We start from the raw sequence: 15,058 nt of genomic DNA, 5'->3' as shown, positions 1-15,058 counted from the left end.
CAATAACAATGTTTCAGCTGCATCAAACATCTTTTTTACCTCTTCAACAACAACATCAACAACCTTATGACACCTGTGTTGTCCTTCTAGTCGGCTAGAATGACCAGTTAATATAGCAACAACACTGACAGTCTCTCTACTATCTTCTAATGTGCGAGAGGTGTGTCCCACCATGCGTTTCACATTGTTGTCGTTATGTGGGCTGGCCGGGGAGGCATCAACTGTAATTGATTTGCATATTTTAAAGTGATGCTAATTCTGTGTTATAAAACCAAACGCACTCTTGCTTTCGCTACACAAGAACACTGGCTCACATTCATGGTGAAAAGCTGTTGTATGTTGAGCAAATGAGGCGTATGCACTACAAGAAAGTCACAGTGGTAGCACACATGTTGCCCTACCAGGCCTGGTTCAGTTCCTGCTGACACTACTGCTGATGCTGATGTGCTGCTGCTTGCCTCGTACAGCGTTGCAGCTGCATTAGACACGGCAGTCTCTGTATCTATTGCAGCCGTGTCATCTGTCATGGTATCTTCAGGTGGTATCGGGCTCGCTTCTGCAACAGAGATGTCGTTTGCCCCCTTGAGGGCTCTCGTCATCAGGGCCAATAATTTCGTAGGCATTGATTCCTGCATCGAAGGACCAATAAGAACAGCCTGAATAAAAAACATAGCTCTCAAAAATGCGGACATCAAAACCTAATCACAAGCTTTGCACAACAGTGACCAGGCTGAATGAATAATACTTGCAGCAGGAGTTACACAATGGTGTGTGTTCATTACAGAATAGCCTCAACAGAAGAGATACTCAAAGGGCACGGGAAACATGTCACTTGAACCCCAAAATTTTAAAAACACTGAGGAGCCACACTAGATCACTTTATTATGTATCATCACTAAAGTATGTTTAGATGTTTATTTCTGAATGAATAATTGCTCAGGGTGACTTAAAGGGCCCCTAAACCACCTCTCGATATTTCTTAAACATTTCAATTAATTACACGCATCGAAATCAGAATGCCGCCACTATCATCGATGCCAAACGCGGGGGCAGTGCTATGCGCCGCGGGAGCGCCACAAAATGAAGAAAACCACCCCGTGCGCCTTTCCGGACTTTTCCTGCACCCCCCCCCCCCCCCCCCCAGTTCGTCCTGACATCGCCAGGCTGTCTCTGATGATGTCACCCCGGTTTCTGGTGCTGTGGATTGGTCAACGACAGTGTACGACTGCCGGCAAGGTCTGCAAGCAAAACACGCACTCCCTCTTCCTCGTCGCATTGCTTGCCATGCCATTGTGGGCAGCCAGTGGGGGCAAAAAACAGAAACATCGACAGAAGGGTCTCCCGATGAGGCTCTTCAGCGCAGCGAGTCACCATACGGTTCCACTGTATAGGCTAGGTCATTAGCAGCACCCCTACCAGGGCGACAGGCCGGCACGGCAGCAACAGAGCTCATTGGCGATGGCCTGTCACATTACATTTGGAGGTGTACTGGGCGAGGAAAAGACGATACCGTGCAGACGGCGTGTACGAGATGAAAAAGTGAAATGAGCGGGGAGTACTTTTCGATCATCAAACACAGATAACTCTGCTACTACTGTACCATTGTTAAACATTCTAGTGGCTACGTGTTCGTTACCGTATCGTGTACAACTGCAACACCGCAACTAAATTTCGACCTCTGGGTGGTTTAGGGGCCCTTTAAAGAGGACATTCACAGCACTTTTGTTTTGTGACTGCAGATTGTATTAGCTTCCTTCCAAACTTCTGGAGGTGTTTCACTGGAGGTGTTTCACTTCACTTTGCCAGCCTCCTTGTTGCTAGCAAAACCTTTGAGGTGCTCTTAGACGCTCGTCAGCTTCAACTGCCGACACATTCTGCCCTCCACTGTCCTCATTGGCCTCCTTTTCTAATTCATGCTTAAGGCGACATGTGCAATTCACTTGTGTGAGGATTGCATGATCTTTAGGTCCTTCGGAGCACACGAGGTGCACGAAGTGAATGTGTCTGGGTTGTGTCCCTTCGAAATAGTGAAGAACACTTAAAAAGTCACCCTTAGTAACAAAGGTGTCTCTTGTATGCAATGTTATTAACGTGGCAAACACTGGAAAACCAACCAAACCATTTTCAAAGGTATCTAACAACCAACGAGATTCTACTAAATATTTTTCATCTATGGAACATCTACATGCACATGTATAGTCACAAAGACATGTTGCGTGGAATGGGGAAGCAGGAAACCGCTTATACTCTTACTTTTTGTCCCTACTAGAAGTGGCTGTTAACAATATGATAAAAAAGCGGGCGAAGAGGCTAGCATAGAACATGACCCTTTAGCTCTAAACAGTTTTTGGGCCCAAATCACTCCCTTATATGACATAAGGAAACAACTTGATTGCAGTAATGGCTGCATGTGGTCTGGGTTGATAGAAACAAACAATACTTAAGGTTGCCCTGTATGTAATTGTATCACTGCACTTTTTAGATGTCCTGCTGGTGATCCTGGCTGCACGATGGCACGATTGCTTTCTTTTAGTCTCCACTCTTTTTTCTGACTTTCTCCCCTTCTGCCTCCCTTCTTGTGTAAAGTAGCGCACCTGATCTGTCAAATTGGTGAACATGTGTCCTTCTGTGTGGTCTGTGTTGTATATTTGCGCAGCACAAATCAATTCAAATGATAGATGTAACGTCCATGCCTTTAATTTATTTGTATATATATATATATATATATATATATATATGTCTCTCTCATGTTTCGACTATATGTACATTCAGGAGTGCCTGCATGCTCTTCTCCCCTGCTCCAGTGACGAAAAGGAAAGCCTTTCTATCTACTATAGTATCAAAGAACATTCAAAGGTTTTCACTGTACCCATTACATCAATTATCATGTGGATCTCTCACAATACAGAATAGCAGTGGTCCATAATATTAGCCCATCCTAACATAACTATAAATTAGCACATACCGAGATGCTGTGAAACAGCTGTTACAAAGCCGCTGGTGCTGGAAATTTTAGAAGCAGTGCAGTGGTACAGCTGAGTACCTCCTGCATAGAGATAAATGCATATGCATGTTAACAACTCAGTGGTTGCTGACACTTTCGTAAGCTGTCCACTGAACAATAAAGTAATCTAGACAACTTTTTTTGGAAAAATTCGCATAAATAAAACACCATTTAAACACTAACATGATTAACTGCCGCTGACCTCTAACACACTAAAGGATAATACTACTGAAACATCAGTCCAGAGCTCACAGATTACCACCGCCCATAAAGGACAAGTTTTCTTTGAGGAAAACATCTTTAACAGCTGTTAGTTTTTTTGATGATTTTATGTGCTAGCTTTGCTTTGAATGTCATGCAGTACTAGAAAATATGAAGTGCAGCATTTCTAGCACTAGAAGTCGTCGTTAGCCTCATGGTACAACTGATTTTTGCACTGTTTGTGTCAGTGAGCCAACCCATACAAAGAAAACCGAGTTCACAGATATATAGTGCCATGTGCACTTCTCCTTCTGAAAACACAGCCACCAGTTCGAATGCTGCTGACAGGAAAGGTTATACAGAGTGCGAAATTGCATGGAACTACCACTTATGACGGTATATGTATGATCTGCTGATTGGAGAGGTAGTCACATGCCATTTATAGTCTCTTTTAGAAGCATTACTAACGGCAGAATTAAAATTATTCATATGTCACGAATTTCCCACACCCACAGTTTGGTTAAATAACTTGTGAGAAAAAGACATGTATACCTGGAATAGCAGCCTTTTTTTCCTCCTGTAGAACTTCCCTTCAAATAAATGAAATAACTTTACAGCGTCATAATATATCGTGTACTTCTCACAACTACTTGTCGGCATTGGCAAGTTACAGCGTTGATACGTGACTCATTGGGCGACAATACTGCCTAATACAGATGCTTTACGAACACGAGCACACGTCCCTCGCAGAGAATGGCAACCATATATACCTCTATGAGACATGATCTCACTGTTGTGGTGAAAATGCACGTTAGTACGACATAACCACCTCATTAAAAAATAATAACCCATTACAAGCCAGCAGCCGACTGCATAATGTGAAATTGCAACTGATGTCCACTTACTGGTGGCCTGTGGTTGAGTCACTTCTGGCAGTTGACTGCGTGCTAAAAAACGCAATCCTGGGTTGACCCTACAAAACATACAGGGTTATGTCAAATGTTGAAATTGTAAAACGCCGGCTTTATTAATTAGGTCTCAAAACAAACGAGTAAACTAAAGAAAATGTGATGTAAACAGAGTACGCATCATATTGACACGTATACATGTTTATCTTTCACCGGTGGCTGCTTTCCACCGGCTAACAAATGTTAAACGTTATCGCTCGGCGCAGGATGCACCTGTATCGGAAGTTTCTAGAACGCTATCGATGCTTCTTTCCGTTGTCTGTTTTCACCTAAAGCCCCTATATTTATAAAAGTAGCGCCATCCACTTCCCTCCTCCTCCGTTCCACTATCGCGCTCGGCGCGACCAGCGCGATCGAGGCGCGATAATCGACAGTGGCGCCGCCTGCGTCGGGCCTGCCGTGGCAGACGACAGCTAACGCGCTACCAGAGGAAATCCGAGGAAAACTTCGATCGCGCCCTGCGGAGACGTTTTTGAGGCGCGATTTTGCTTCGTCAGTCAGTAACTGGTCTTAATAATGCCGTTTTGGAAGTAGCAACGCGACGATGCGAGACGGCGCAAAAATCAAGTGTGCAGCAAGCGTTTGCGCACGCCGGATGGTAAACAAAAAAAGCCTTTTGCCCTCGCCTTGTCTGTTGCGGCAACTTAAGGCGCAGCAGCATGCCATCACAACGAAGTTCTTGTCCCTAACACGTTTGATCCGTTTGTGCGTACAGCACTTTCGTCGCACAGGCCCGAGAATGGCAGTCGGAGCGCGCTGGAAAGAAAAAAAATATACAAAAGCGCGACGCGAACTTCCACGTGACACGGATTGGCCAATGGGGGAGCGGAGGAGGCTGGGGCGACAGGAGGCGGCTAAGAGAGGGCGAGGAGGAAGCGCCGGGGTGAGCGCGGTGGCGGCAAGATCTAAGAATGGCGCTACTTTTATAAATATAGGGGCTTTATTTTCACCGAAGCTTATGTTATCTGATTGTATGACCGACGCGAATTGTATAGAACTTTCTGGAAGACACGCGGGCATCAGGGAAAAATCTGGAACCTTCGATGACTCAGGTATAAAAGCCGACGCGTTTCGCCGCTGATCAGATTTTCGACGATCGCCGACTGTGTTCCCCGCTATCGTTGTGCTTTGAGTGTAGCTTGCTTTTGTGGGCAGAGGTTCGCCCAATAAACAACCAGTTTCGTCATACAGTTTTACGACTGTTTACTTCAGCGTCAAAGCTACGTGACAATATGATAGGCTGTCAACTGCTAATGCATTGCGCAAAAAACCTAATGCAAAGGAAAGACTACACACAAAGTTGACACACAATTTAACTCGCTCTAGGTTTCTTCGTGTCAAATATAGTCAAATAATTCACGCATTGAGGCGATCTTGCGCGCGACTGCGACAAGCCACGCGATGGAGATGGCTGTCGCGTTCGCTCGTCGTCTACAATACGTACCGCATGCGAACGACAACTTTGAGCGACGTCTCCCCGGTGTAGCCGGTATGAGGGCAGAAAATACGCGCCGAAACTGGCTTGAAGCGTGCTTTATTAATTTGTGTTTTGCTGTAAAGAGCAGCATAAATATTTCTAAAGGTCTTGCACCTGGTTCTTATCCTTGCACGTATCAAAAAATCGTTCGCTCGTTCCGTGCGACAATTCGTAGCACTCGACTGATGTTCTGTACATCCTGTTATAGCTTCGCGCTATTCGCTAGTCGCTCATAGCACTTTCGGGCGACGAGAGACGAATTATAGATTTCCTAAATTTAGCGATCTGTTCGCGCGACGGCCCGTTTCGTCGGTCGAAGCTGTCGCTCGTCGCAGTCGCGCACAAATTTAAATCGCTCTCTTGCGGTTTGGGCTTTACCCTGCAAAACATTTCTTCAAGGCGCACCTGTGCGCGCTTCGAATGAGTAGCGCTGTAAAATTTACGTACATGGCATTTAATATAGTTGCTAAACACGGATTCCCTTTGCCCTGTGTCGTGTACAGTGAGCTACATATATCTGCCCTTTTTTGCATTAGCCATACTGTGTGGCACTGCACATATACGCGCGTCAGTAAACCTCACGACACAGAAATAGAAAAAGTCCGAAGTTCCACTCACCAATTCGAGCATGTTTTACTAGGCTGTGCCCACAGTATGAGCACCAACCTGCCTGGAATGGTGCAGCAGGTTCATTGTTCGCAGAACGGCAAAATCCGTCACACTCACTTTGCGGGGCAGTGCATTGGCCTTGCAACACACCTTTCATGTCCACAGAACGGGAGCTTCGCAGAGCTTCGCAGAAAAGTCCGCAGAACGGGAGCTTCGACATGGCGCGTCCGCGCGGCTCGGCGTCTCCTCCGATGTCAATCTGAAACTTCTCTCTCGTGTATTTTTTTTTCCTTCGCGCGTGCGTGGTGATTTGTTTACGGCGCTTCGGCAGCTTCTGCCGCTTCGGCTTCAGCGTATTCGGACGCCTATCGCGCACGAACATCGGTGTGAGGGGCCGTACACGGACATGGGCCGCGTAACGACGAGTGTATATAGGCAGTACTAGTTGGTTTGGAGGCCGCTTGAAGAGTGTCACGTATATCTCCATTTGTCGGGATGCCCATAGCCGTTATATTAGGCAGTACCTCTAAGGGTGCCGTTTCTAGGCAGACTATTATCCAGGACCGGACTAAGAGTGTATCACAACACGCCTTGTGGTGGAAGGGACGTACTACAACCAAAACAAAAAGCCGTGAGTGTAGAGGCGGCCGAACCGTTCCTTTGTTACTTCGATGCACACCGATCAATACGCCAGAAAGTGTGAGGGAATACGGTGCCACAATAGCTGGATGACAAGAGAATCGTACGCGTTTTGCCAAGACTGGGTTTAGTGTCCCATCTGTAGGCCGTATGTAGGCATCTGTAGGCATCTGTAGGCAGTTGCTTGTCCCCTATCTATTCATTGGTATATAATTTCGACATTTCATTTAAATAAACAGCATTTTCCTCGATGTAATAAATGTTGGAATTGTATGATGCATTATCATGGTAGGGACTTACAGGCAATCTTGTCTTTTTCTCTTTAAGTTTATTGCATAGCAAGGGTGTCATTTCTTGTCATCATTGGTGCATCAAAGTATCGTAAATTAGTTTACAGGTCAGTTGCCTAATCTATAATTCGCGTATCACAACACGCCTTTGGGTGGAAGGGATGTTCTACAACCACCCCAAGAAGCCGTGAGTGTAGGAGCACCCGAACCGTTCGTTTGTTACTTCGATGCACACGGATCAATACCCAAGAACGTGTGGGAGAATACGGTGCCACAATAGCTGAATGGCAAGAGAATCACACGCGTTTTGCCAAGACTGGGTTTAGTGTCCTATCTGTAGGCAGTAGTTGCTTGTCCACTATCTATTACCTTTATAAGCCACCCTTATGAAAAAATTTAATGTCTTTCTATAGAGAGGCTGATGTCTTTATGCAACATAATCATTTGAGTGGCTAATGACTGTCTGATGCGCTTTCTGATATATTCCTAAGGTGAGTCTATTACAAATTGGCCACCGTATTTCTATAGAGCACCTGATGCACGAGTTTCTGATGTGCACCTGACGCATGAGTTTCTGATGTGCATATGACGCACGAGTTTCTGATGTGCACCTGACGCATGAGCTTCTGATGCGTTTCCTAATGACATGCAATTGAACGTTAACATTAGGTTGACATTAAATGCTGCAATGCAGACATCTGTATAGCTAGCCTATGCAAGCAAATGTTTGCAGTACACAGGTCAATATACATATTTTTTTGCTTCATTGCTATTCTAGCACAGTGTATTAGTAACCCTTCTGAATGCCTGCACACTTGGCTTTCTATGCACTACAATAACATTCCTCAATTTGCGTGGCACAAATCATCAACATGAAAGTATGGTCACTACAAAGAGTTGTAATGTAAACTCCAGCAGACCATTTATGGCAATGAGTGGTTATCCATCGTTCGTTATAAGCGAGTCTACCCATGCCCATCAATCTTGGATGCCTAGCAATGCAGGCATTTGGATACAAATGGTGCATTGTTGAGCTAGCTATAAATTAAACAGGGCAATAAATGAGCAGATGTATATATAGTTGAGTTGGTTCATATTTATTTAACAATGTGTTGACATAGAAATCACAAACATGACTAGATAGCACATACGGGGTGTTTTTTTTTTAGTTGCACTAAATTTTTGAATTTAGAAAGATGTGAATCTTGGTCACGTTATCTTTACCATTCGAGTGTGCGGATTGGCAGCCTCTAGGTACATAGCAATTTCAGCACTTACGTGCGTAATTACCGAAGTTACACTAATTAAGCTTCTAATTATCAACAATACGTGGCTACAGCAAATGAGTACTGAGTACAAATGAGTACTACCTATCCCAACAATCAAATTTTGAATAGCGGAGTTCATGTGGGAGCTACGCGAACAATTAGTTCCCCTTGGCAGGCTCCTTGAAACCGAAACTGGCCGCAAAAAGAGCGTTTGTGTCTCCGACGTCACCGCCGGTCCAACCCAATGAGCAGCTTGCGTTATCTCCTTGCTGTCTGCAGCGTTGGCCTAGCGCTTCAATGCTGGTGGGCCGCCTAATTTACTTCGTCATTCTGTCGGGCACCATGTTGCGCTGTAGCGCCAACCCTGCTCCTTAAATTGGGATTTTAGATACTGGAGGCACGGCATCATATCAGTCTGTAGCGTCGACCGCGAACGCCGCAGATACCAAGGAAATAATGCAAGCTGCTCGCGGGGCCGGACTGGCGCTTACTTCGGAAATGTTACGAAAGGCAGAGGGGCGGTGACATCGACCACACAGACGCTCTTTTTGCGACCACTTTCGGTTTCAAGGAGCCTGCCAAGGGGAACTAATTGTTCGTGTAGCTCCCACATGAACTCCGCTATTCAAAATTTGATCGTTGGGATAGGTAGTGTGGACGACGGGCCCCAAAGTACGCATTTGCTGTAGCCACCTATAGTTGATAATTAGAAAGTTAATTAGCTTAACTTCACTAATTACACCCTTAAGTTACTAAATTGCTCTGTATCTAGAGGCTGCCAATACGTACACTCGAATGGTAAACCTAACGTGACCAAGATATACATATTTCTAACTTTAAAAATTTGGTCCAGCTCAAAAAACAAAAAGCACCCTGTATTTACAGGACCACCTGCATTCCAGGCTACTTAATCTCCCTGCTTAGCATGGAGGACAGGCTGCTTTTGAGCTGCACAGTTGTCGTCGTGAACTTGCTGTAGGATGTAACCTGCAAGAAACAAGATGGAAATTTAGCATAGCATTGCAGCACACCAGCAGAACAATACCAACTTTCTTTATCGTTTGGTGTAACATGTGAACGAACACATGCTGAACTTCAACCAATGTCAGATGCATGGTGCCGCCTTTATTTATGGCTGTGCACGCGAAGGTAGCGCGAGTGTGTCCCCTGGTGGTCATACGTGCGGAGCGCCTTAACGGGAAAAGAAATGGCGCAGGGCAAAATTCCCGAACGACCTGCTACTGTGTGCATGTGGTTGTGAATGACCATGTGCGTGTATAGCTACTGTGTGTGTGGGTCCACTTGCGCAGCCCTGAAAAAGCAAGGGGTGTGCGATAACGGACCAAGAGGCACAGAAATGGATAGTAGCGTGCGATACGAGCTAATTGAGTGGATGTGCGCACATGAAGTGTGTTGTGAATTACACATTTTTTAAAATGTATTGTAATGCAGTTCTAGTTACATTTACACTTTTCTACTTACTGCGCACTTATTTTGGTCATTGCTAACATTTACTAACAAATAATCATAAAATTGCTGCACCTTTATAGACACTATTAACACAAAAATGTATAAGATGGCCACCCTATATTGGTGTCATATGAATGCTAAAATTTCATTTCTTTACGAACAATATTTTGCATAGGCCCCAGTAAATGCGCTATACAGGGTGTTTTATTTTAGCTGCACCAAAATTTTAAAAATTGCCTGTGGCAGATAGCATAATTCTGATCTTTTACCTAAACTACTCAATTAGGCAGCCATTACTTCCATGAGAAATCAAAATGCCTAAGTGAAAAATTAAAATAATTATGTAAATAAAATTTTAGTGAATTTCATTACAGGACTTATTTCTATATACGAACTATAGCCGGCGGGCTCGCAAGCATATCCACTTGGAACGAATTCTTGGTACTGAACCAGTTTCGAGATAATTTCCAAAGTGTCCGACGAAATGAATGGGCGTTCCAGTTCACTTTTTTAAAGGAAACGCTGTTTCCTGCATTGAAGCACATAAGTAACTGGAACACTAATGCATTTCGTCGGACACTTTGAAAGTTAATATGTTGAAACTAGCGCAGCTCAGAAAATTTGTTCGAAGTGGATACACCTTGGAAACTCATTAGCTACAGTTTGTAGATTAAAATATGTGCCGTGAATAATTAATTACAGTTAAGTATCGTAATTTGATTAAATATTCAGTTAAGCATTTTGATTTCTTACGTCAGTAATGGCCACCTCATCGAGTAGTTTAGATCAAGGATTAGAACTGTGCTATCTGCCACAGGCATTGTTTTTAATTTGATACAGTTAAAATAAAACACCCTGTATATAAAATATAGTAGTATTTTTACCAAAGTTTAGGTGATAATAGAGCACTGTAGCAGACCTTTAAGACATCCAGCTTATGGCAATTTAGCAGCTAGTTGGTTCATGATTTCAGGACAAAAAGTATGGCGCTAAGCAGACAAGGACGAAGATAGACAAAGAATGACATAAACAGGCTCCAACTTCCAACTGTTTTTTCGGCAGAAAACACGATGTTTTATACATGACACCGTCCAAAGTAATCATAGTAAAGATAAATGAACAGGTGTGAAGGGATCCAACAAGTGCTCGTGAGGCAGCGATCATCACAGTAGAGAGGAATGCAAAGGTTACAGCAGGGACCTAAGCTGAAATATCAGGCAAGCACATAGGAACACGCGTCCATTACAGGCTCAAGTCAAGTGGCATACAAACACGACAGCTGCATGTTCTAATCTTGGCGGTGATTACAGGCTATCATTAAGAACGAGAATTCTTTGTCACTTAATATTATTGACTGCGTGCTAACACACTGACTGCCTGCTCTATTTATTAAGAACGCCTCGATTATTTCCATTTCAGTGCGGTTTCTTGCTTTCTTTAGAAAGGTCATTTGGTCCAGTTGTGGCGCACAACCACAGCACCTGCAGTGCCCGCCCGTGTTGCTGCTGACCACCAGCATGTGTATTGGACAAATGGGACGATGCTTCAACGATCGTGCAAGAGAGCGCCGGTTGGTGGTCAACAGCAACACAGGCGGGCAATGCAGGTGCTCTGGTTATGTGATTTGAGCCTGTAATGGACTCGTGTTCCTATGCGCTTGCCTGATAGTTCAGTTTAGGTTCCTGCTGTCACCTTCGCATTCCTCTCTACCGTGATGATCACTGCCTCACGAGCACTTGTTGGATCCCTTCACTCCTGTTCGTTTATCTTTACTATGATTACTTTGCACGGTGTGATGTATAAAACAGCGTGTTTTCTGCCGAATAAACAGCTGGATGTTGGTGCCCATATATGTCATTCTTTGTGTAACCTCGTCCTCGTCTGCTTCGCGCTGTACTTTTTGTCCTCGAGCTTATGGCAATCACAGAGAATGACAAGACTATTCGAATAAGAAATTTAAGAAAGGTACTTTTTGTTTTAAGCAAAAGAAATCTTTAAGTTAAGAAACTAGATTGATGTGCACTGCGCTAAAATGCAGGAGAGTTTCACTCCACCAAGATTAAGGGCACAAATAGGCAGTTATAGAATGCAATATTGCGGTTTAGCTACACTTGGTCTTGCAAGCAAGTTTTTTTGTATGAACACTCAAAGAGATGTATACAACAAACATCAACACACATTTTCCCACAAAACTGTTTAAGACATTGCATTCAACTATTCCAGATTTCTGCAAGAAACACCGGGGCTGTTTATTTCAAATAATTAAAATTACTGCTGAGTGTAGAGAGGCATATTATTCCAAATAGAGGTGGGATGGTTCATAAGGAATACATTAAAATCATCATTCCTGCACATTGTGTGCACTGAGGCAGCTCAGGTAAAATTTGCATATACGTCACGAATATTAACGCTAGTTACAGCCGCACCACACTACAACAAATGCTGCGATGACAAAATTTCCGCTATAAACATTTTCTATTCACCAACACATGATAGAAAGGAAAATGTAGCATTACAAATAGCTATCAGTGAGCCATTTCTGCTTCGACAATTCTCACAAACACAACCAGTTAGGGAAGGGGTGCTCGTTCAGGACTTCTCCAAGGATCAATGGACCATGGCAGCTCGACAATTTACCAAGGGCTGATGATTTTGGGACGGTTGGCGTGGAATAACCCACACAAATGGCGGCTTTCCTCCATGAGAGTGCAAAGGTGGTTTCTGCTTGCGAGCCTCATCTACAGAAATTATGAAAGTACGCTACACTGCCCGAAAGTACAACTTTCCCAAACAGTATTATTCAGTCTTCACAATGAAAATAGTACATACCAATTGCAGCATTCAGAAGAACTGGGTCCAATCCCTCCTTCACTGGGTTCTCCTTGTGCCTGTTACGGCCCTTTCCATAAAGGCTCTTGCCCTGAAGCTCAGCCTCCCCAATGTGGTCCGTGCATTGCCGCCGTACGATTTCAGGCCAGATAAGATCGTTCACCTATTTTCACCCACAGTGGAAAATTGACACGAGAAATCAGTGAGGCATACCGCATAAATAACATAGCATGTGTGAGCCAGACCCATTATTAATTCATGAAAAAGGCACCCTTCGTAGATGACAAGAGATAGAAATTAGTCTATGTCTGCTTACTTTTTTCTATGCAAATACTGTTTTAATGCAAGCACACATCCAGTCCTACTTTATTTAATTTGACCTAGTGGACACGGCTGGTTCTCAGAAAATGCACAAATACAGTGATGGGTATCCGTTGGCATACTGTAGTAATAGTGAGTGCAAGCTAGCTTCGACATTGCTGCAGTACTTCATCTGTCACACGGCTGCACCTTCATATTTCAGTTTCAGATAAATTGAAGCTCATCAAATGTGTATTTGCCAGTGGCAATTATTCTGAGAACAAGACAGAAATAATTGTAAATAGCAATGGTAAACAAAGGTATGCACGCTGTATGCTTAGACCTGTGGCATATTTGGCACACTACACTTCGAATTCCAACATGCACAAAAACTGCACATGCGTGTAGCATAAACAGAGGAAAAAATACAGAAATAAAAGCTACAGCATCGGAAACAGTTCCAAAACAATAAAACCAAAATAAGAAGTAAAATATACTGTGTGCAAAGCAAAAATAAAACTTAATTTGCAGCCAAGTGATCAAAGAGAGAAAAAAAATACTCAGAATCAGGACATGTTAAGTTTAGTTATATATATAACACTATAATTTGTGCATAATGTTACGAACACAAACAAGCAGCAAATTTAATAAACTTGCATAAATATCTAGCCTATTTAGTGCTCCGTTAAGTATTATGTCTGTTAGCTAACACACAAATCATACCGAGATCATACTTTCAGGTACACGTACACTTCATACAGACCTGACATGACATCCAGATTACACGCTGTGCTGCTGTAGCCATGGCCACAGGTTCCCTGCCATCATGTGGACACGGCTGTGGGTCACGGCCTCACCACTACAAAATGAATTCTGTGTTAACTTATAGCACTGGCACAATAAAACTGTCATATTGTGAACACACGCAAGGTTCACGTAAAAACAGTCACGAAAACATGTCTGCACTATCGCAGGGTGGCAACAGAGCACAAGGTCGAGTCATTGATGAATGTCATGATAATAGGGACCCCTTCATCAAAGCAAAATTTTGAACCCGCACGCAGCAGCAGCACATTACAAGAAATGCTTGTTTACAAACAATTTTAGAGTTTGCTTTCATGACTTGGCTTAAGCTACTTTCCCCTAACATGTTTAGATACGTCAAAGTTATGGCAACATCCCTTGTCTTGAAAAGACAGCTGTACTAGTATGGCAAGCTGTGACTGCTTACTTTCTTCCCCCTAAAACTGCTCGTAAACCAAAAACCTGGTAAGCAGATATTATTTACTACGTCGAAGAGTTTATAAGCGAAGAAACGTATTTGCAGTAAGTATTGGTGAAGAGACAGATGGGTCGTTATATGCAACTTCAGCAGAAAAGCGGGAGCGCACGCACAGGTGCACATGATGAACACGATTATTTCAGAACGTAATCTGTAACATCGGAAGAAAACGCTTATCAGGATATTCAAATACGCATCGAGGCATTACATTTGCAAAACTAAGTTCTGACAACCAGCACGTAACATGCATAAGCACAGGCTTCACTGTTGTCGGGGGAGTTCTATTTCCTATGTTCGCAAGGCACCCTATGCACACACGAGGAGTACGCACAACACGTGTAGTTAGCAAGCACGATTGCTCACCTTTTCAATGGCACGACGCTCTCCAAGTTGCCGGTGCTGCGTCGACGATGTTACTCCCAGCATACATGCCGCTGCGTAGTTGACGATCTGAGGCACGCTACCAATAGGAATTATTTCTTTGCGATGTCCACCCAACTTTCCACTACAACCAGACACAAAGGCCACGGCACAAAAATCGTTGGTCCATGTTTGCCTGGCACGCCACGCATACGGCGAGTTTGCAGCGAGACAAAAGGTATCTTCTGGCACTTTTCTGCACGCTAACTACGTCCCATTTCATTACAGCAGACACAACAACACACGATCAAGCAGCTCACACAGACGACCAGCACGTGGAAGACGATGATTTGATGATTTA

The 15,058-nt window shown here is 43.8% G+C and overlaps 1 protein-coding gene and 1 long non-coding RNA gene across 3 annotated transcripts; both read right to left on the bottom strand.

The window, feature by feature from the left end:
• Nucleotides 1-420: 420 nt before the first annotated feature.
• On the bottom strand, nucleotides 421-4,160 carry LOC125946036 (uncharacterized). Its single transcript, XR_007467336.1, has 3 exons — nucleotides 4,111-4,160; nucleotides 2,966-3,046; nucleotides 421-629 (listed from the first exon to the last, which is right to left on the bottom strand). It is a non-coding gene; the product is annotated as an uncharacterized LOC125946036 (long non-coding RNA).
• Nucleotides 4,161-9,318: 5,158 nt separating this feature from the next.
• LOC125946034 (uncharacterized) lies at nucleotides 9,319-15,017 on the bottom strand. 2 transcript variants are annotated; one of them, XM_049668507.1, is made up of 4 exons: nucleotides 14,701-15,017; nucleotides 13,819-13,914; nucleotides 12,756-12,918; nucleotides 9,319-9,443 (listed from the first exon to the last, which is right to left on the bottom strand). In XM_049668507.1, exons 2-4 carry the CDS (start codon nucleotides 13,858-13,860, stop codon nucleotides 9,364-9,366), a joined length of 285 nt encoding a protein of 94 aa, XP_049524464.1. In that variant the 5' UTR covers nucleotides 13,861-13,914; nucleotides 14,701-15,017; the 3' UTR covers nucleotides 9,319-9,363. The 2 variants fall into 2 exon arrangements, with proteins under 2 accessions (XP_049524464.1, XP_049524463.1); XM_049668506.1 differs by having other exon boundaries at nucleotides 13,819-13,893.
• Nucleotides 15,018-15,058: the final 41 nt, after the last annotated feature.

The sequence above is a fragment of the Dermacentor silvarum genome, chromosome 5 (assembly GCF_013339745.2).
Source record: "Dermacentor silvarum isolate Dsil-2018 chromosome 5, BIME_Dsil_1.4, whole genome shotgun sequence".
Taxonomy (NCBI): Eukaryota; Metazoa; Arthropoda; class Arachnida; order Ixodida; family Ixodidae; genus Dermacentor; species Dermacentor silvarum.
This window is presented reverse-complemented; position numbering and strand designations above follow the sequence as displayed.

What these genes read in the sequence shown, in the direction of transcription:
- LOC125946034 (XM_049668506.1), bottom strand. Translation starts at nt 14,763, where the DNA reads ATGCTGGGAGTAACATCGTCGACGCAGCACCGGCAACTTGGAGAGCGT. An exon ending in AGCGTCGTGCCATTGAAAAG is followed by an intron (nt 13,894 to 14,700) that starts GTGAGCAATCGT and finishes CGTGACCCACAG; the next exon opens with CCGTGTCCACATGATGGCAG. An exon ending in TCTTCTGAATGCTGCAATTG is followed by an intron (nt 9,444 to 12,755) that starts GTATGTACTATT and finishes TGTTTCTTGCAG; the next exon opens with GTTACATCCTACAGCAAGTT.